Source organism: Neopsephotus bourkii, unplaced genomic scaffold, assembly GCF_033783945.1.
Source record: "Neopsephotus bourkii isolate Nb327-2 ecotype Australia unplaced genomic scaffold, CSIRO-AGI_Nbou_v1 NB_1765, whole genome shotgun sequence".
In the NCBI taxonomy this organism is placed as follows: Eukaryota; Metazoa; Chordata; class Aves; order Psittaciformes; family Psittacidae; genus Neopsephotus; species Neopsephotus bourkii.
In genome coordinates, this window is record NW_026902239.1 from 7,392,444 (window position 1) to 7,413,445 (window position 21,002).

Sequence of the window (21,002 nt, forward strand, 5' to 3'; positions counted from 1 at the left end):
GTCTTTCCACTCAAGAGCTGAGATACATTTTCATATCCTGAGGAAATGATGTCCTGATATACCAGGATTTCAGCTTATATGACAGTTAATTTCATCCCCAAGAATATTTTAATATTTATAGAGCAAATACAGAACACACTGAGGGAAATGAAGGTTTAAATAAATAATAATCAAACATTATAAATACTTTCTGAACAATTTCTATCTACATGTTAAGTTCTACAGGGATCAAAATTATTATGAATACAGACTTAAAAAAACAATTAAAATTGCGTTAAAATTTACACAGGATAGGAACAAGTATCATAAGTCACTGAGATGAAGCCTTTGTTTACTGCAGGCAATAGTACCACATAAAGCATTTCATAAATGTTTCAGCTGCAATGGAGGAACAGACAGTTTTCTGTTACCAGTGTCTCTACTGAGTGTCCATTCCTGAATTTCTTTCTCAGAAAACCTTCTTCTAACTTTTTACATAGCTCTAGTACCCCAGCACTTACTATGGATATATACTTGAAGCAAGGAATTATTACCCTGAAACTTAATTTTATTAGGCTGAGCACAAGCTCCTTCTGCTCTTCTTGTCGACTTCTGCTGTCCCTCCTCCTGTGGCTTTAGAACCTTTCCATTTCTAATGGAAATTCTTTGCCTCACCATGCAGGCTGGAAGGCACTCCATAGTTTTATGTAGGGGGAATTATATGTTATAAAGGCTTTCAGTTCTCTTTCTCCACATTTCACAAAAATACGCTGTGCATTTGTCACTACATGGAATAAAAATAAATTTGCAAATACTGTGAAATGTCTATCATATTGCAGATTAATTCTTAGAAACTCAAACCTGTTGGGAAGAAATATATACAATCTAGTTTCAAATTGAGTCCCCGCTGTTGCATATCTGTTTGCTGTTACTTGTGCCCTTTTAACAGTATATAAGGCCTCATCAGTACCCACAGAGATCAAATCATAATAAAGGCTACTATTGTTTCATACAAGATAAAAATGCATTTTGGGAGAACAGGCAGTAAGGAAAAGGAATAAAAAAGAAGAACAATCAAAGTGCAAAGGACAAAAAGGAAGAGAAAAACCAACGCATCTTAATGCATTGCTTTAAAACAAGTTAAATAAAACAGCCAACAGTACCATCTACTGGGCAAGTTAAGGACAAAGCGCGCACTACAGTGAAGCCAACTGTTGCTGCATTCTGACAGCAACCTTAAGAACAAAACTCATCTTGACCCCCGCAACAGTGTGAGCGTGGACTAGCTCAGAACGGCCCTGCAAAATTTGTATTACCCAAAACAAAAGTAAATTCAGTAAACACTTTTATGCCCACGAAGTAACTACGCTTAAAGTAGCAGAGTTACAACAGTCTGCCAAGAGGACTGATAACTGGGACTCCACAGTGATACAAGCCAAAGAACTACACTCAGATCTCTGTTTAGCAAGCAGTTACCATCATTCTTGATTTTAATCACCATACAATGATTTCAGTAGGACTGCTCAGATAAATCAGAGCCTTTCTGGCACTTTACAGCTCCTCTCTTTAAAGCAAAGGAATTGCCTATAGACATTGTATTGTCCAACCACACTCTGCTATAAGCCAAACTATTTTTTTTTTACATATTGCTTAAGTTGAATAACTTAGTAAATGCCAGAACGTGTCCATTCAACCATTCTCATCTTCTGTTTATGCATGATGAAGTCTTTATTTACATGATCACATACTATTTTTTCCAGAGAACCCCTGCCCCAGGCAGGGGCTGGATAGCATTGAGAAAATGAGGCAGCTGTTGGGTATTTCTATGCTCTTTCTTCAAGCAGTAAGGCTAGTCTTATTTACTCTACACAGTTTGAAAGTAGAATGACGATTTATTTTCTTTCAAAAAAAAAAAAAAACAAACCCACTGAAATAACAAAGAGCATGTATCCAAAAAAGCTTTAGGTACTCTAGCAAGTACTGTTACAATGCAGTGCGAAGTAATTCCTGAAACAGAATCTGTTCTCAGCCACTTACAAAATAAAAGGATCTCTTCCTAGCTCTTCACCTTTCTCAGTACTCTGCTCCCAGCTTATTTCAAAGCTCACAGTAAGCATGTGACTCCTTATGCCTGCCTGGTCACAAAATTTTGACTTTTTCAGGTATAAAGAAGGTTAGGGGGATATGTCCCTGCACCTGACTACTCCTCTTCGCTAATGATGAGAAGGGATCCTGCAGCACGCTCCTGCTCTGTAAGTATGGCTAAAGACAAACAACTTTAAGTAGGATCCCCAGCTGCTTAGAGCTCCCTAAATCATAACTGTCAGAGATTAAAATCCACGCCATGACCAAGGGGCAGGGCCAGACCTCCTCTCACTGGGTTGATGCTGAAAGCAGCAATCTTTGATTAGTTTTAAGATGCTTCAGTTACACTGCAATAGGCTAATCCTGAAGTAACGGAGTAGCGAGAACAATTTGCATCCAAAAGAAAAGGTTCTTTCCTATCTGGGCAGGCATAAGCAGGAAAGGATTATAATCATATTACAACCTTAAAAACAAACAAACACTGTCTCATCACTTTTGAACTGAAAGCATAGGTACCATCAGAAAATACACACCGTTAGCAAGAGAGACTGACATTTCCCTAGCAAATCGCTGATACCTCAGTTGTCTTGGCAGTAATACTTGTCTACTTAGGCACTCCTCAGGTTCCTTCAAACTCCACCCTCCACCCTGATTGCTCAAGAATTATCTTAGTACCAGAGAACTTCTTAATGATTTCTCTCCAATGCAAGCTGTCTGCCTTATTATCTCCACTTGAGTGGGAAATTGCAGCGAAACAGACTTTCTTAAGGTTACCTGCATTAATCATAAAATTATTCCTTTTCTTTCCTGAAATCCTCTGCCCAGTTATTTACACATCTAAAAGCATCCACAGCAAATGACACAGTACGTTTTGAAGCAAAATAGCAAGTGATCCCTTAACTGAAGAATCTACCATGACTACACATGAGGAAGCCCAACTAAAGATCCAAAGGTAAATCTAATTCCAGCATTTCTGGCTTTGAAGTTTTAGCAATTTTAATAGTGAAACTTCCTTTCTTTTATTTTTTTAAATAAGGCAAAATCACTTCATGACAGTACAAAGTTTTAACCAGAAACCTATGGCAATGAAATAACTTTGCACTAAAAAAGCACTATGCTTAGTTATTGCCTGAGAAACTACCGGTATTTCTGACATATAATCCTGTGAGAAAAAAAAAAGTGTTTTCAAAATGTTAATTATCTCAAGCAAGCTTGAATGCAATTTCAGAATGGGCAGGTGGAAGAATGTATCTTATGCCCTCGAGTCGTTGCAAGTATGCATCCAGAAACACTCTGAATCACCATTACCTTCTTTACAAAGCAGTTGGAAACACCAAACACCAGTGATCATTATTCCACCATTCATGGTCCACTATCATATTTAGTTTCCTACGGTATCAGCTGCCCACCCTTATTTATTTCTTTAATTTGTTCATCATCTTTTTTCTTTTTTTTTTTTTGGTTCCCTTCAAGCACAATTTGCAATCTGGAAATAATGACCAAAATTCTGTCCATGCAGTATGTAATAGCTCACTTTCCAAACACAAGCACTAGAAAACTCATTACGAAGTATTTCATAAACTTCTGTCACTGCAGTAGGAAGTGACTGTAAATTATTACAGCTTTTCCAATTTAATGAGTACATTTAAATCTTGAAGTGATGGTGTTACTGTGTGCACTCAGCACAGAGATTAAAAAAAAAAAAAAAAGAAAGAGAAAAGAGAAGTGTATTTCACATTTACATTCACACCATGCAGAGTAACTGGTAAGCACTGATGTTTTTCAGATGAGCATACATTACTTAGCCTGCCACATGAAGGCATTCTGCAATTTGTAAACTATTTTAAACTCTACTGGAATTCAAGTTTTCTGGTTTATTTAAACACCTTCAAAGAACTAATATACAACACCAAATTTTTTGTTCTCAGCCTTTGGTGCATCATCCTGTACAATTTTTAATTCTTCCTATCCCTTCTGTAATTAGAAATTCTAGTGTTTTCCACAACCTGTCACACAGCATGCTCAAAGCAGCATTCAAAAAGTATTAACTATTTTATGACTATTTGTGCTAAAGAGTTTCAACAAAATCTGTATTTCTACAGCCTTCTCCAACAACAGATGACAAAAATCTAACCATTAACACTGCCTAAATTAATAGGAAAAGAACATTTGAAACATTTTATCAATGTGAAAACAGATGTAGGCACAAGAGAATATAGAATGGCTGAGAATGGAGGTTTGGTATCTGATTCCCTTGCTTTGATGAGAATGAGAAGTGAGTGCCCCCTGGTGCAGAAACGTCTGGTAGGCATGAAACCGCCCATCAGACTTTGTAAAAAAAAGAAGTAACACATTTTCCTATTTCTGATTTAGTTGTTCTGTATCATAAGAAAATCTAACCTTAAGCAATAAGAAAATACTGAGAAAAGTTATTTATGTTTCAAGCATTTTACACTATTTAAAATAGTTTTTCATTCATAGGGGAAATTATATTCAAAAAAATGAAGTGGTTCTTAGAAAGAACGGTTGCTCAGATAGACCTACCTGTAACCTGACAAGGCTGGATATTGATACAGCACACAAGAAAGAGATTTCTTTAAAAGTGCATATGTAAAAAGAAGCACGAAGCTTCATCATGCAAGTAGTAACAACAACCAAACGCCGTATAACTTACATGACTAAAGATAAAAAGTTCAAGTAGGTAAATCCCAAAATGTCAATATTGAAAAGTAGCATTTCAACATATGGTGTACGTTTAACTTAAAGCATGCTCACAAAATGCAGTTTAAAAGACAGTTTTCCCCAACATTCTATAAAGAAAAGGGACCAAATATGAGAATGTAAACAATACATTGTCGGCAATGAATAGTTCAGCTATTGTTTATTATTATAAAAAAAACAAAACAACAAGCACTCTAATCTATTACCAAGCTGTAATCTTTGGATTTGTGCATCTTGCTAGTAGTGTTTTCACCGGATTTTTCAATTGCATTTCAATGCAAATACATGGCAATGGTTTAATATCTTTACTGGAATAAGTCTATTATAATTTTTGAAAGGCACATGCAAGCTTACAAGAACTAACTGTTATGTAAGGCCATTTTCTTTAGGTTCAGGACACAGTATTAAAATACTCTTGTTATCAGGACCGTTCAGGTAAACCATCCACACTAACTCTATTCTGAGAATTCCACAAAGAATAGAACATATCTTCCATGATCACATTTACAGTTTCAAGAGATTAGTCACCCTTTCAACCATCAGTATTTTGAAGGAGGCCTGAAAAATGAGTTGTTACAATTATCTTAAAAGCTTAAAAATCTTTACTATTCTAACAGCTCAAATTATTTTGCTATCTATATAAATGCCTAGTCTTTCACTGAGTCTTGGTGCTCCCTTGTCCAGTGGTATCTTCAGGCTAATTCTCCATTGTTAGAAAATATTTTTCTTTCAGTCAGTATTGGAATGACTCAATTTCAATTTCATCCAATAACCCTGGCTTTAGAAGACCAGAATGAGCTGTCTGACCAATTCTCTGTATCTTTCATCATTCTGGGTACATTACCGTTGCACCTCTGTCTGTGTCTTCCCTAATGGCTGGATCAAACAACCTCTGTCCAAAAATACATTTTATTTGGAAATAAAAATGAAAAATTGAAAAACACCACAAACACCTCCCCAAACTCCAAAAAAACCAAGAAAACAAACAAAAAAAACCAACCAAACAAACAAAAGAAGAGCAATCTTAAAATGAAGCTCATGCTTTTCCTTGAACAGGACATTAGTAAGAACCTTCTTTCACAATTTCTTGACGTTACCCTCAGATATACCTCCTGGTCTCTTCCCTCACTTTCTATGGAAGCTTTCCCATTCCTGACCTAACTAATGACCTAAACTTTGCTTTGGTTTTGTTTCTTTTGACACAGTGTAACCAGAGCTGAATAAAGCAGGCACCAGTGATTTATATGAGATTGTTATATCTTCCCACATTGTTCCGCTTTGTGTTCCTTTCAATATTTGCCCTTCACACAATGTTGCTTATTAAAACAGAAAGGAATTTTAAACGGCTGGACTTTAAAAAAAAAAAAAAAAGAGTAAAAAGCCCAGAATTGGTCAGAGGTGTGGAGGCTGATGATAGCCTTGGCAGCAGTGACCAGGAGATGGTGAAGTCTGAAATCCTGACAGAAGTGAACAAAATGAATACTGAAAGAGCACTGGACTTCAGGAGAGGCAGATTTTGGCTTGTTCAGACATCTGCTTGGCAGGATCATACTGAAGACTGCTTTAAAGGGTAAAAAGGTCCAGGAAATCTGGATATCTCTCCAGGGAGTTCAAACCAGCAGAATGATGCATGCCAATGTGCATAAATTTAAGTGAAGCGAAGAAAAGTTAAGCTAATGTAGATGAAGGCCAACAAGAATTAACTAGGGACTCCTGACTTAGTTCAAATGGAAAAGGAAGCAAGCAGCTGGTGAAAGGGGAAATGTTATGCAGAGAAGGTATATGGTGATATCGCTGCAGTGTACAATGATGAAATTAGGAAACCCAAAGGTCAGCTGGAGAAGAAACTGGCAAGGGCAACAACAAAGGCCTCTGTATGTGTACAGGCAGCAAAACAAATCACCAAATTGGAGGGAGTTGCTGAAGGGCAGGTTTGTGATTCAGAAAGCCCTCAACACACTGAAGAAATGCACTACAAGATCTCATGAAGGTCTGCAAACGCACACGCAAGGTCCTGCACCTGGGATAGCATAGCTCTAGTACAGTGCACTAGTATAGCCTGTGGGGCAACTATCTGAAAACAGCTTTGCAGAAGACAATGTAAGAGTACAACATGAGTCAGCAATGTGCCCTGGCAGCAAAGGTGGCCACAAGCATCAAAGGCTACTTTAGCAAGAGGGTAGCCAGCAGGCCAAGGGAACTGATTATTCCCCTCTGTTTAACACTGATGGGACCATACCGCTGTGTCCAGTATATGAGAGACACTGACATACTGGAGAAAGTCCAGCAGATGTCCACCAAAACAAGTGGGGGCTACAACAGATAACATGCAAGGAGAAGCTAAGTGAACTTGTTTGCTTGGTCCTAAGAACAGGAGAGATTTTACTGCTGTTTTCCAGTAGTTAATGGGAGGATATAGGAAGGATGCAGCCAGGTTCTTCTCAGATGAGCACAGGAAAAGGACAAGAGGCAACAGACATAAGCTGCAAAAGGAGAATTCAAATAAAGCCTAAACAAAAAAAAAAAAATCACTATGAGGGTGGTCAAATGCTGGAACAGGTTGCCCAGATAGACTATGGTATCCCCAACGCTGCAGATAACCAAATCTGTACTGGACAAGGCCCTGTGGTCCTTATGGTGTCCTGAGGTCCTTCCCAAAGAAAATTATTCTGTGAATCTATTCTATGGTTCTATGAATAACAGAAAAAACAGCAACAATAACAACAAACCCCCAACGCAAATACACACTCGCAAGATATATGTACTGATTTTCAAACTTTTCTGACTCTTCAACAGAACTTGTATCAGGCACCAAGAGATAAAAGTTGTTTTAAAAAACACAGATTTTCTTGTGAGATCCCTTAAAAAAACCCCACAAAACTATGATAAAACCTCATCAATGTTAGTCTAAATGAAAATTTATGAAAATATTTACTATAATCAACAGGAAATAGCAACAAGAAAGTCTCTAATATCGAAACTGTATTTTTAGCTAATGCATCAGAGGACATCTGACGACACAGTAAAAAGTATCAGATAAACAAAAAATATTTTGAAAACAAAGCTGCTATTTCTTAAAAAAATCAAACCAGAATGAAAAATGTAATTGAAAGTACTATTCCAATGTAATTCAAATTTCTAAACTATATCAAAATCAGAAGCATTCATTTTATTCATTTTTCTAGGCAGCCACATGACAAAAGCACAGGAAAAAAAAAATAAATTTTTAGAACTAAGAATATGAGATGTTGAGAGTCAATAACAGTACAAAGATTCTCAGTGATAGGGTAATACAATGCTCTAAGTGGACTGGATTTTCACACTTTTGAGATTTCTTCTGGATTTTGTGCACTTGATTACTTCTGTCTATATAGTGAGACAGTGCTAATTTATGCCTTCCTACGGGGATGACGGCTGTCTGTGCCAGCACCAGAAACTGAATCAAGAGACTCCAGAGCTAAAAGCTAACAGGCTACAGGCTCTTAACTCGAGCTGCAGATTCATGTTTAATTCATAACACCAGGTACCTACACACCAGCTTGTGAAATGCATTCTTTCAGGATTTAACATTTTTATTTCACTTACTAAAAAAATTACATATCTTACCTTTAGGTCACTTCCTGGCAAAGTACCTATGCCATCCTTCCAGTCCATAGCACTAAATACATCAAACTCTTGACCATTTCCACTAGAGGCAGATTCGTTCATGATGCATGTACTAAAAAAAAAAAAAAAAAAAAAAAATTATCTAAAAATGCTGTAAGTGGCTTAATGCTTGTATCACCAGACATTCTTCAAACGCACTTCATAGTCTAGTATCAAATGTTTCTGTCAGCATACTGGCAATGTGAACAACTGATGACAGTGCTGCTAATACACATTAACGTAATAAAAGAAGAAATCTTCAAAAACCTTAAAAAATAATACCTGTTTAACACACTGGGAGGCTAATAATGAGGCTATATTGAAAAGAAATGAGAACTTTCAAACTGCAGATAAATTGACAATGGCAAAACATACCTCAGGTAAACCTAAAAAACCCATTTGTTCTGGGGAAAGCAAGACCCAAGTGCATGCCTAAAATAAATATATTAAGCACTGATGATTAATAGACCTGCATTCCCTTATTATTTGATAACATGCTGCTGCAAATGCTTCACCCAAGTTCAATCTGAAATTTCAAAATTAATTTGAAATTGTCTTTCATTTTCACCACCTGACTCAGGAGACTCAAGCATTCCTTGTACATACAGTTTCACTAGATCTTGATTTGCATTTGTAAGATTTATTTACATGGAGAGAAGCACATATACACCAGAGAAAATGACTACTTTGCAAGACTATTTTACTAGATCACTCTGTTTCAGACCAGTGAGAGAATATTTATCTTCAGAAATACTGGATTTGAACATCCTTTTCGGTGGGCAGAGTTTAAACCAAATAATTTGCACAAACAGAAGTATATAACACTTGCCACTGACCCCTGGCATTGGCCCACTGCTTGACAGCATCAGCTGCACTGAATTGTAAATGTTTCTAGCAGCCAGTTTTGACTACCATCAACTTCTTCCTTTCCACTTCATACAAACCCAGCAATCTTTGAATCCGTGGCCTAGCACCTAATTTCCTGTCTGTTCAATGTGAAATCTGACTCATTCATTTTCCTCCTGAAGAACTTCTGTGCTACACCTAGCAGCTGAAATGATTTCCAGAAAATTAGCTCCATCTTTGGTTTGTGAACTATTAGCAAAAACTCACCCCTCCGTAAATTTACACTTTCTGAACCTTTTCACAAATGCTTGCTAAGCCTCATACTCCGTCTGTAGACTGCAAACTTTTGCTGCAAGTATCGGTATTTGAAATTCAAATAGGTAGAGAGCTTCCTCAGTGCTTGACCTTGTTTTCTAAAATCTAATTTCTAACTTAGGTCCCAGTCCCAAAATCTGTAAATATCTATTAATACGCTCTGGAAATCCAGAATTTCCACAAAAAAAAAAAAAAAAAAAAAGACTTAGTGGTGTTTGTTCACTCACAGATAACAGAAAAAGATGCAAACTAAGCAGAAGAAAACTCAGGTCATCTAGAAGCCTTCTACTGAAAGTCTGAGGGGGAAAATGCTTAGCTAGTTAACCCTGCTGTGTAAGAATATAATCCAATTTACATTATTTTAATCAGAAAAATTGTACCAAATGCTGTAACACCACCACAACAAATACTACTCTAGTTTGGGGTCTACAATGTGGACTCTGTTGTCTTTCTCCTTGGTTTCCCCTGTATTCCCAGCAAAATTCTTTAGAACACCTGACCACCACCTTACTCCAGGAATACTTTGGTTACACTAGAGCTGCTACACAGTATCAACCATGTAACAGCAGCTGGACCACAGTCAGTAACCACTGCTTACGGTGAAAGCCTCTACATTCCCCTTTTCATGCAACAGTAAGGGCTCATAGAAGGCTCTTCGAGAAAACTTTGTGTATTTTACATGACAAGCATGAAGTTAGAACCACGGTGACTGTGTCTTCTCCATCTCCAATTTCAGTAATCCTCTGTGAGAAAGTATTGAAAACCGTACCATCGATGCACAAAAATTTATTTTAAAATATGTCAATAAATCTAAACAAATTCAGTGCAAACTGAGAAATTCCCCAAACCAACAGACCTTATTTTTTAAAAGCACTCCCAGGCAAGATCTGCCACCCTACCTCAGGCAGCTCCTACAATACAGCTTGGGCGATCTCTAATCCAAGAGCATGATACATTGCAGAGCTCAAGCCCACCAAGCATCCAGGCTTCCACACAGCAGCAGACCAGCTCAAGCAGACTTCCACAAAACTGAACTGCAGCACAATGGCAGAAGCGCAGGCCTTCTCTCAAGAATGCAAGACCCAAGCTGCTAAGGAGTAGCTGAAAAATTGCATCTATCCAGAAACCTGTGAATTTTTGAGGACATGCTAGTTTAAGTACATCAGTAAACTAGTGCTTATCAGGGGTAACAAGCTCCCCTGGCTAAGCAAACACAAAGATGCATTCAGTATTAACTAAAGTTTCTCGGTAATCTTAAATGACCACCCTATTTAAAAGACACTTCACTCAATGCTCCTGTGGTTTATTCATTAGAGAAAACATGTTCCAATGGTTTCTGCAGAAGGGAGGACAGAAGATGGGAAGAGATCTGGGAAGCTGTGGGAAAACACTTCCCAGCAGTGGCTGCTGTCCCATACAGCAAAGAGCAGCAGACAGGTACTCCATCAAATGCTGGTGTCTCTCAATAGTGCCAATCTTGTTATAGATACACTTTGCAACAGAAAAATGCCTGCAGAAAAATGACATGGGAAAAAAAAATTTAGACCCCAGCGTACTTAGGCAGGATGCAAACTGTGAAAGTAAAAAAAAAAAAAAATTAAATTGAAAAAAGTTCAGGGCATACTTCTCTCAAGAAAATATACAGATTTTAACTTATTTACACCTAACAAAGGCTCCTCAGGTAACAATCAGCAATAATAATCTATTCCAGTGTTTGATAAGGTACTCATTAGTGTTTCCCTTTTAAAATTAACATCAAAGACACAATCTGTACTTTCACACACTGAAACCTTCAGAAGTGTTCTTGGTGGAGATGAAAAGGTCACAGGGCATCGCAGATAGAAATTAATTTACCAAAAGGAGTAACATTTAACAAAATACCTGTTTCCAGCTTTGTTGAGTTTGAACAGACAAAAGATAGGACTATTCCCCTCTGCTAATGATAATGTGGAGTGAGATAGAGACCAATTAAATTGTTACAGCAATAAGGTACTAAAAAAGGATGAAATCATCGCAATACGTACATCTAAATCACAGAACAAAGAAAACTACCGAATGTTTTATCTACTATTTTTTTTAAAGCTCTGATGTAGTTCTTTGAACCAGTGTAACGCTTTCCATAATGATTTCATTTGCTATCATTTCTGTTGCTACACTTCCAGAAAAGCAGTAAAAATATTCAAATAACTAGATAAATAATAATACTAGGTTAACAAGGCAAAGTAACTACAGTACTGTTCCTATACCTATCACTGAATGCCATCTAACGTGAAGGAAAGGACACAGAAGTAAGAACTTGGAATAGTTATCTTCCAAAAGCATCTCCAAAATCTATTAGGGATGCAGCTGTATTATAGATGTATGTCTTCACAGCCATAAGCTATAAGATTTATAGAGGAGTTTGCTGCATGTTAATATTTCAACAACTTTGGTTTAGACATATGTAATAAATGAATTAAAATAAGCAAGCATGTAAAATAAAATTGGACACACCTCTTAGAAATAACTTTACTTTTGCCAACTGGTTCAACAGTAAATGAGTCCCTCACAGAGGACATAACAGCACTAAAAATTAGATACTTTCATCTGGTGAAAGACTCTCCAAAGACGTAAAGTGAATAGGAGAGACTATGGCAATTAAGCTTTTTGAAATAATTACAGGGTTACGTATTGAATACATAAAAAAGTAACAGGATACTGTTTTTCAGTCAGTGCTTTAAAAACTATCTGACACCTAGCCAAATTTTGAAAATCTAAGATACTACCTACGAAATGTTTGTATGATTTCTAACCAGTGGGGTCAACGCGATACCAGAACACTGGGCAGCAGAGAGAGATTTCAGCAGCAAAGCCACCAGTCAGCACTGCCAGACTGGCATAACCAGTCTGCAATGGCATGTCTTTCCTTTTCATGCATCCCTGTGTACTTTTATTTTTACTTTACAAGATTTCTGTAGCCACCATGATAGGACAGCCCAGCAGATTTCCCCCATGCTGGTCCTTTCCCCAGACAACAGCTCTTGTGAGAAGAGGCAAAACTGCATGTGGAACCAGAGAAGGTCTTGGTCAGTGGTACCAAGGGTGAGGTCCAAGGAACAAACAGAGGTCCTTATGGAGCTGAGACATGGTCCCTCTTCCCCACAAGGCTGGGTGACACCACCACGGATGGATGTTCAGAAACAAAGGCAACAGGTGAGTTTTTTATCCTAACATCACAGACAGTTATTTTGGGCACCTCCAACAAGGAGGCTGTTTGGCGCAGCACCCATGGGCAGAAAAGCCACATTTTCCCTAAACAATAAATCAGGAAAACAAAGCAGATCACAAAGGGACAACTTGGCGTACCAGATCTGCAAATATACTTACTCACTTCTAGACACCAAGGGACAAGTGGATGCTCAGCTTCAGCTTTACTTGACATGTAAGAATGTGAATACTTACCAGGGCTTACTTGTTACACCGCCAAAGCCACACAAAGCAGAAATACCCCTCACATCTTAAGCTGCCTCTACTTTAGACAGACTTTGTATTAAGCTAGCTTCATGATGACAGCAAAACCAAAGCCAACTCACTGTAAACCCAGAGGGGAGAGCTCTGCTTTTCTTCTCGCAAACCCCTTTTTGGCCTGGGTACTCCCAACACTTGCTTTTTTTTATCACCCTTCATCTTTTTGCACCTTATTCTTCACTGAAAGAAAAACAACCACAACAGAACAGTGCAGGAAACAGTAAAACGCTTTGAGGCTATTCACCACATTTTAATAATACACTTTGCTTTATACCTGTTCCATGATTCAACTATTTATATGTTTCATTAAAAAAAAAAATCTGCAGATGACATACTTCCTCCCAAGTCTCATTTTTTTGTTGTTTAGGAACTACATTACCAGTTCTGCCATGTTTCTGTTCTGTAAGTTGAAGAGCTGTTTGAGTAAATTTTACTATTTTGCTGGTTGCTTATGATGTTTATTACCAGTAAGTTAATTTAAAGGTACATAGATTCTATACATACTCACAAAGGGATGACACCTTAAAAATCTTCGCCATTCTTAACACTTGTTACAGAAAATGGACCAAATTTCCAGTTGATGATGTCCCTTCAGCATTATTTCCACTTCTTTATCTGTTGCTACTCTTCTGCTGCTAGATTCTCCGGGGGTATTGTGTCTGTTTGTTCCTGCTTCCCAATACTTTAGCTTAAAATCTTTTTCCTCACAGGACGAATCTGGACATAGATGGATTCAAAATGCTGCGAAGCTTGAGCCTGCACTGGTGCTAAAGGAGGTTCATGCTGTTCTCACCTGAGTCTTACCTTTGTCAGCAAGTGACACAGGTATTGCTGTAGCATTGCTAGAAAGAAACTGGGTAACACAGTTACATGCAGCTTCATCTACCACGTCATTTTCAAGTATCCACAGAACTCTACAGTAACAACAGTTAATACCAAAGCTAATGAAACATCATCTAATGAAACAAACCACTAACAACTTTCATCTTGATCATCAAGAACCTGCACTTCACACCGAAAATTATTTCCTCTGCAATGCTTTATGACTCCTTTATTTCTGTTACTGTCTGTGCAGGCCTGGGTGGAGGTTTAACCTACTCAGATAGCAACACTTGAGTACACCTCTGGAAAGTCTTGGTTTCTCTTAACTCCTTCAATCAGGCACAGAAAGTTACAGAAAATTTCTGCTTTCGTGTATCTGTGCCCCCTTTCTTGTGCGGACACCTCCTTGGGAAGAACTGTGACACACCAAATCTTCTCACTGAATATCTATCACCTGACCCATTTCATATTGTTATTTTTTACACAAAGTTAATTCCACGTATGACTGAAGGCTCATTTTGTCGGACTCGTGCCCTGCTCTTCCTCTTCTGCCAGTTTTCAGCAGCTTCCATGAGCTCTAGTGTCCTTCAACAATTAATTCACCTTTTTCTAGCTCCTAAATACACTCAACAGGCTACTGCATTTATAGACCTTCCCTTCTCCCTCATAAAGAGCTCAATTCTCCCATTGCAATGAGCGGTCCTGCTACTGGAGCACTAATAAGCTACAACTATGCACACGTACTATCAAACTTCTCGGGAAGCCCCATGCCAGGTAATCACTGGGTCCTCACACCCACCACTCGCAATCCATCATCCTCCTTACCAACAGTATTTAAAAACCCAGACAGTAAATGCAGTAGCCCGCAAAAAGTCAACAGCCTCTCCTGAAGAATAGGTGGTGCTCAATAAAACTGAACAAGTCAGAGGAAAAGGACTCATCACATAATCATTTTCTTAAGTTGCTAGAACTTTTAAAAGCAGCAGTAGAAAAACTCATTAAGCCGAAGGTGAAGCATACATCACAACAACACACAAAACCAGAGTTCACTGCAATTGTTCAACTGTCAACAAAAACCATCCAAGATGATTGGTTTGGGCACCTTCATTAGAGCACCAGTTTAGGAGAAGACCAACTGGATCACAGTCAAAGCTGCTGAAGTCACACCAGGAAAAAGCAAATATCCGCACCACCCGATTTAAGCAGAGTGCTTTACTGCGTTCAGCTGCCGGTTTCAGGGAGTTTCTCTCTGACAGATATTCATCACACAAACTTCTGCGAACCTGATAACTTCCTTGGTAAAACGCACCAGTTTCCTGAACAGCTTTTAAATTTGCATTGAGAAAACTGTGTCACGATCCTGAATGCAGACTATTTCCGAAAACAGAACACGCTGAAGTTTTTGTATCCCGAGTTTTATTTATGCTCACCACCTGATTTTTAGCACCCACGACTAAGCATCCATTCATGAGTAGAAACAGCAAAAATGGTCAGTCCAACGCCACTCAACCATACGAGGGAAATTAAGAAGGAAAACAGAACAAAAGTGAAAATGGAACTCGTGGTACCCTTCACTGTAAAGCTTACACACACACCCATGTTATTAATTAAGCACAGCTAATTAAACACCACGGAAGAGGCTGTGACCCTCACCACCCCGGGAGGCTGCCGCATCTCCAGGGGCCTCCTTCCCCAGCCGCGCTACTCGCTGACGCTCGCACCGCGCTCTCTACTGGGACAAGCGACACGGCCACGGGGCGCGCCCCGCGCCGCTCCCCACGCAGGCCGTGGGCCGAGCCCACCAGCGGCGAGGCAGTTGGGAGCTGGCGGGCTCGGGTCGCGGCCGGCCCAGAGCCGGCCCTGCCTCCCTTCCTCCCGCCTTCCTTCCCTCCCTCCCTCCCGGCGCGGCGCAGCGGAGCAGCGCGGCAGCCGGAACGCGGCGGCGAGGCCCGGCGGGCGCGGTCGCCGCTCCCCGGCGCCGGCAGCCCGCGGCCTACCACCAGAGGTCCCTCCTTGGCCAGTTTTGCGGCGTGTTTTTGCTGCACTTGAAACTTTCTGGAGAAAACCCGGGCTCAGGTCCGCGTCTTCCCCAGGCTTGGACAGAACCTCCGAGACAAAAGCGCCCGCCCGGCCGAATCCTGCTCGGAGCGCTCGGGGAAAGCGGTTCTCAACTTGTTCCGTTTCTCCCCTGAATTTGCCTTCCCACAGCACCCCCTCCGGGGGCAATTAAAGGCAGCGGAGGGGGAGTGCCCCTGCCCGGAGAGGGGGCGAGCGCCGTGCAAGGGGGCTGGAGAGGAACTGGGTGTTAAATGTTCCTGAGGAAGTTGCACAACGAGAGAGGGACTCTGCTTGTTTACCGGGTCCTTGGCTTTTTTAACTCCCAACCCCCCCCCCCCCCCGCCTCCTTCCGCCCCCCCGAGAACGGAATCCGGGAAAAGGAGGCTCTTTCCTAGTGGAAAGGAAAAAAATTATATTTGAAAATTAAAAAAATGTTACCTTCTCCTCCCTCCTCCCCTCCCCCAGCGCGGAGGAGGAGGAGGAGGGGGGCGAGCTCCCTCTTTTTTCCTAGGAAACTGCCGGGGTTTGCTCCCCGGCCGCTCGGAGCCGCTCCCCGCGCATCGCTCGGCGGCGAGGTCGCCCCTTCCCGCGGGCGGGGCGGGCACACACCGCCCCCAGAGGGCTCGCCCCCCGCCGGCCCCGCAGCCGCCAGCGCCTGGCCCCGCGCTACAACTTTTTCTCTCACGCTCTCGTGTGCGCCCGCTCCGACGGGGAAGGGGGGAAAAGCCATGGCGGTGGGGAGCGGGCTCCACTGCGGCCCCGGCGCGGCGCCCCCCGCTTCGGGTGCTGCCGCCCCGCCGGCCTCTCCCGAACCCCGGCCCCGGCTCCGCCGGAGCGCCTTCCCGTCGTCCGCCTCCACCACCCATCCCTCCAAAAATCGCTTTCCGCTTTCCCCCTGCCAACAAAACACCACCTCACACACGTTAGCGAGAACAAGTGTGCCCATATCCTGTTGTTATGTGCACCGGCTGCGAAGACGGGGAGGGAGAGACAGGCTTGTGCGCGGGGGCCGCTCCCCCAGCCCGGCCGCACTCCAGCCGAGAGCGCGCAACTTCACAGGAAAGCCGCGTCCTATTCCCTGCCCCCAGCCCTCCTCACCACCCCCCCAGCAAAATGCGCACTCACGTGTATGTGCACTCACATACACCGCCGGCACCCCGGGGCAGCCCCCGGGAGCCCCCCAGGCCGGCCCGCGGAGCTGCCGGCGGTGACAGACGCCGGCCCCGCCGCCGCCCGCAGCCCGGAGCGGGCAGGGGCCGTTCGCCGCCGCCTCGCGTGTCTGCCGCAGCGCAGCGAGCGCCGCGCACGCACCGCACAGAGGCAGGAACTGAGCACTCGAGCTAAAGACTTTTTTTTTTTCGCCTCTTAAAAAAAAAATGCTAGAAGCTTTTTTTTTTTTTGTATGTGTATGTGTGTGCAAACTTTCCCCAAAATGGCGGAAATTGGGAGATGATTATATTTTAAATATTTCTCGCACACAATCACACAAAGTGCAGGAGCGACGGAAAACACAAACTCCGCTGCGCGCTGAAGAGGCCTTCGCACACGGGAACCCACGGCACATTCAACCGGTATATCCCGGCAGCCGCCACCTCCCGCCGCTTCCGACCGAAAAACAACCCGGGGCTCCTTCACACCCCTCTCCGCCGAGCATTGCCCCCTCGTAGCCCGCACTTCTCCATGTCCTTCAGTCTGTGTGAACAAAGAGCCGGGGCTGGAGAGGGGGGGGCTCGGGTGGCAGCGAGCCCCCTCCCTCCTTCCTTCTTTCCATCCCCCCCTCCTTCGCTCCTCGCCCGGCGCTCACACGCACACTCGCGTCCGCGTCCCCCCCCCCACGCGGCACCCGCATCACATTGTTCCCAACAGCGCGGCGGTGCCCCGTAAGTGTCATTAAATGGAACCAACTGACAAGCTCATTGGTGGGGCAAGTCTGCAAAATGTCTCTCCCCTTCCCTTCCCCCTCACTTCGGAACCCACTCCCCCCCACTCCCCAAAAAGGCCCCCCCAACACATTTCCACAGCTCCCTCCCCCGCAGATAGATATATATGTACATACACATACGTGCGTGCGTGCCCGTGTGCGTATATAAATACACAGCGCATACATCTACCCATGTACACCCTTCGTGTGTTTGGGAAGAGAAAAAGAAATACCAGGCACCTCTCTCTTTCTTTTGTTCCTCTTTCACACTCGCACACTTATGATTTAGTGCGGTCCCCGGTGCCCCAGCCGCTCCCCAGCCACTTGCGAGTCACTTGCCCACTTTCCCCAGCATTAACTTCCATCCTCCCTGCCCGAGGTGGTGGGGAAGAAGCCCCCTCCCCTTCCCCAGATACGTTTCGTAAGGGAGGGAGAGGAGGTGCGCCTCTCCCTTTATCTCTCGCGCTCTCTCCCAACTTTCATCCTCACCGAGGCGGAAAATCAAACCCCATCGCCAGCTTTCGCCGCTGCCGCTCCCTGCCCGGCTGGCGGATTAGCTCGGAACCCGCCGCTCCTTACCCCCCCAAATTCTCTCTCTTTTCTCCGTCTCTCGAGTAGTTCTGACAAATATGGTCCAGGGCTGCGGGCACCAGTGAGCATGCGCCCGCCGAGCCGGGGCTGGGGAAAGGGGAAACGGCAGTCGCCGCGGCGGTTCTTCCTCCCTCGCCCGCGCTGCCGCTGAGCCCCAGCTCCGGCAGCCGCCACTGGCCACCGGCCACTTTCGGCAACCCTCACCCTCTCCAAAACCCCGGCCGCCGCCAGCGGCTCCGGCGGAGGTGCATCATCTTCCCTGATTTACTGCCGACGCCGGAGGAATAATAAGGAGACTTGTGCAGCAGCCGCGCGCTATTTTGGGCGCCTTCAAAAATACTGCCTCGCACTTTTGGGGGAGAGGGGCTGTGAGGCTGGGCATCGGCCGCCCCGCCAGGTGCTGCTGGGGCCCGAGGGTGGGCCCCGTCGTCTCCGTGAAACGGACCCGAGACAGCGGTGGGACAGTTCCTCCCCGGCGGCGGGAGCGGGGCGTTGAGGGGAGGGCGCTGCTCTCCCCGCTTCCAGTGAGGGGTCACCAGGGCAGGTCCGAGGCCGAGTCGTCCGCAGCCAGGCTCCTCGGGCGCCCTATAAACGCGGGGTTCCTCAACATGGTCCTTAGGATGGGCCTCGTCTCATTTAAAACCTAGCCTGCTTGCACAGTAAAAGTAGTTTCCGATGTGCCACCTGCCTGGATTCTCGCCATCGTTGCCCTGCATTCTCAAATAAAAATACCACCTAGAGCATTTATTTTCTGTCACTTGTTGCTCAGGAAACAGTAAAAACTGAACGCCCTCCTTATTTCATGGGATTGGCCTGGGTGGACTTCTTTTACCTACGAGGTCAGTTATGCAAAAGAACGCTAAGCAAAATAGAACTACATAAGGCCTAACTAGACTGGGGGGGGAGGGAGAGAGAAAGGAGGATCACAACTAGGTGCTGATATATACATACTTTTAAAAATGTTTATGTCCATAAAAATATATATAGTTTCAGGCAGGCAAAGTGTAAAACAACATATAGCATAACCTTATGCTCCTAATGGGTTTTTTTAGACCACAGAATATCTCACTAAGGTGACTACATCTTTAAGGCAAAAAATGTTGAAGTGAATTTTGAATTGTTAATGGTTCAGCTTATTATTATATATCTCTTAAAATAATTCTCAAATCTCAATATAGTTTTGCTAATCCCAGTCATGATCAGTGTCCAAGCTTTCTCTTGATTACTGTAACAGAAATAATAATAAATACTAATAAATATCCAGGAATAAGTATCGGCATTAAATATCAATAGAAATAAATACATAGCCAAAATGCTCACCTACAAAGTCAGACTCACTAATAAAATGGTTTATACAAGACCAAATGCAATCTTTTTGCTACCGATGATATGTATTCTATTATAGTAGTATCCCATGATGGAGACAGCATTGCACTGGACACAGGCTAGAGGTGATTCTCTGACAGGAGTTCTGAGTCTCAGCTTCTGTTCAGTAGAGCATTTACTTGAGAATGTGTATTAAAATATTTAAGAACCACACTTGGCAGCTCTCCTTGCTCCATGCTGAAACAATTTAGACATGACTTCAATTAGACTTTTACCATACTATCTTGAGAGTTCCTATTTATTTAAATCAATTTTTCTTCACAACAGTAAAATGGGGCTTACCCATAAGTGTTTGCAGGATTGGTGCCTAGGCACAATAAATGGGAGTTATTTTATGATGAGCATTTCTCACACAGCTTCAGCTCAAATGGCGTATCATATAGGCTGCAGTTTTTGTCAATGAACATATGTTCATTAGAAACTAATTACAGAAAACAGTATTAACCTAATTGTAATGATTAGTGATAACATAGATTTAAACTCTTCTAAAACACAGATGCGAAATATAGTAAAGGATGAGAAAATTCCTACTTTCCACCAGTGTACTGTCAGCTGAGAAAATTCATGGGTTAGAAACAAAGAATAAACTGTAACTGAAGTCATTCAGTGCTTTTCTGAAAATTATTTCCCAATGTTATTGAAATGGTTTTATGCAGATAGTTGCCAAATAACCAGATTATACTATTGTAGCCTTAAATTAGCTGGGCTCTGCAGAAGACTGTTAAGGAATTATACAATTTGGTACTATTTAAAAATCTTTAGGACGTTCAACCTGCACTAATTATTTCTCCAGATGACATTGAGGTTTTGGGGGGAGGCTGTACCATACCCTGGTATGAAGAGACATTTCTAAGAATACAAATGATGAGTTATCTGCAGTTATTTTATTTATGTTTGAAAGACTTTGTCCCTTTTCCTTTGAAAATCTTCAAGGGAAACGTAGAACTTGTAAAACCTTGTTACAATATAATTCATCTAACCTACTTGCAGAAGTCATAGGAGTGTAGCCCCTTACAGAAGATGAAGACATAGGTGAAAAATCTCCTTGAAGGATACACTTTGGAAGTCAGAACTGAAACCAAGTACTTGAAGTTGGGTATAGCTGCATTATTGGATCAGTAGTTTC

General features: G+C 42.4%; 1 protein-coding gene across 8 annotated transcripts in view; it reads right to left on the reverse strand.

Annotated features, from left to right (window-relative positions):
• L3MBTL3 (L3MBTL histone methyl-lysine binding protein 3) overlaps window positions 1-19,058 on the reverse strand; it is an 83,674-nt gene extending 64,616 nt beyond the window's left edge. The window contains exons 1-2 of one of the 8 annotated variants that reach the window (XM_061378401.1): window positions 18,479-19,058; window positions 8,392-8,503 (exon numbers count right to left, since the gene is read on the reverse strand). In XM_061378401.1, the coding sequence (XP_061234385.1) occupies window positions 8,392-8,493 (102 nt within the window). In that variant the 5' untranslated portion in view covers window positions 8,494-8,503; window positions 18,479-19,058. Of the gene's footprint in view, window positions 1-8,391; window positions 8,504-13,163; window positions 13,183-15,573; window positions 15,705-15,917; window positions 16,281-16,416; window positions 16,622-17,103; window positions 17,258-18,388 lie in introns of those variants that run through there. The other 7 variants (XM_061378400.1, XM_061378405.1, XM_061378399.1 and 4 more) reach the window with 7 other exon arrangements.
• Window positions 19,059-21,002: the final 1,944 nt, after the last annotated feature.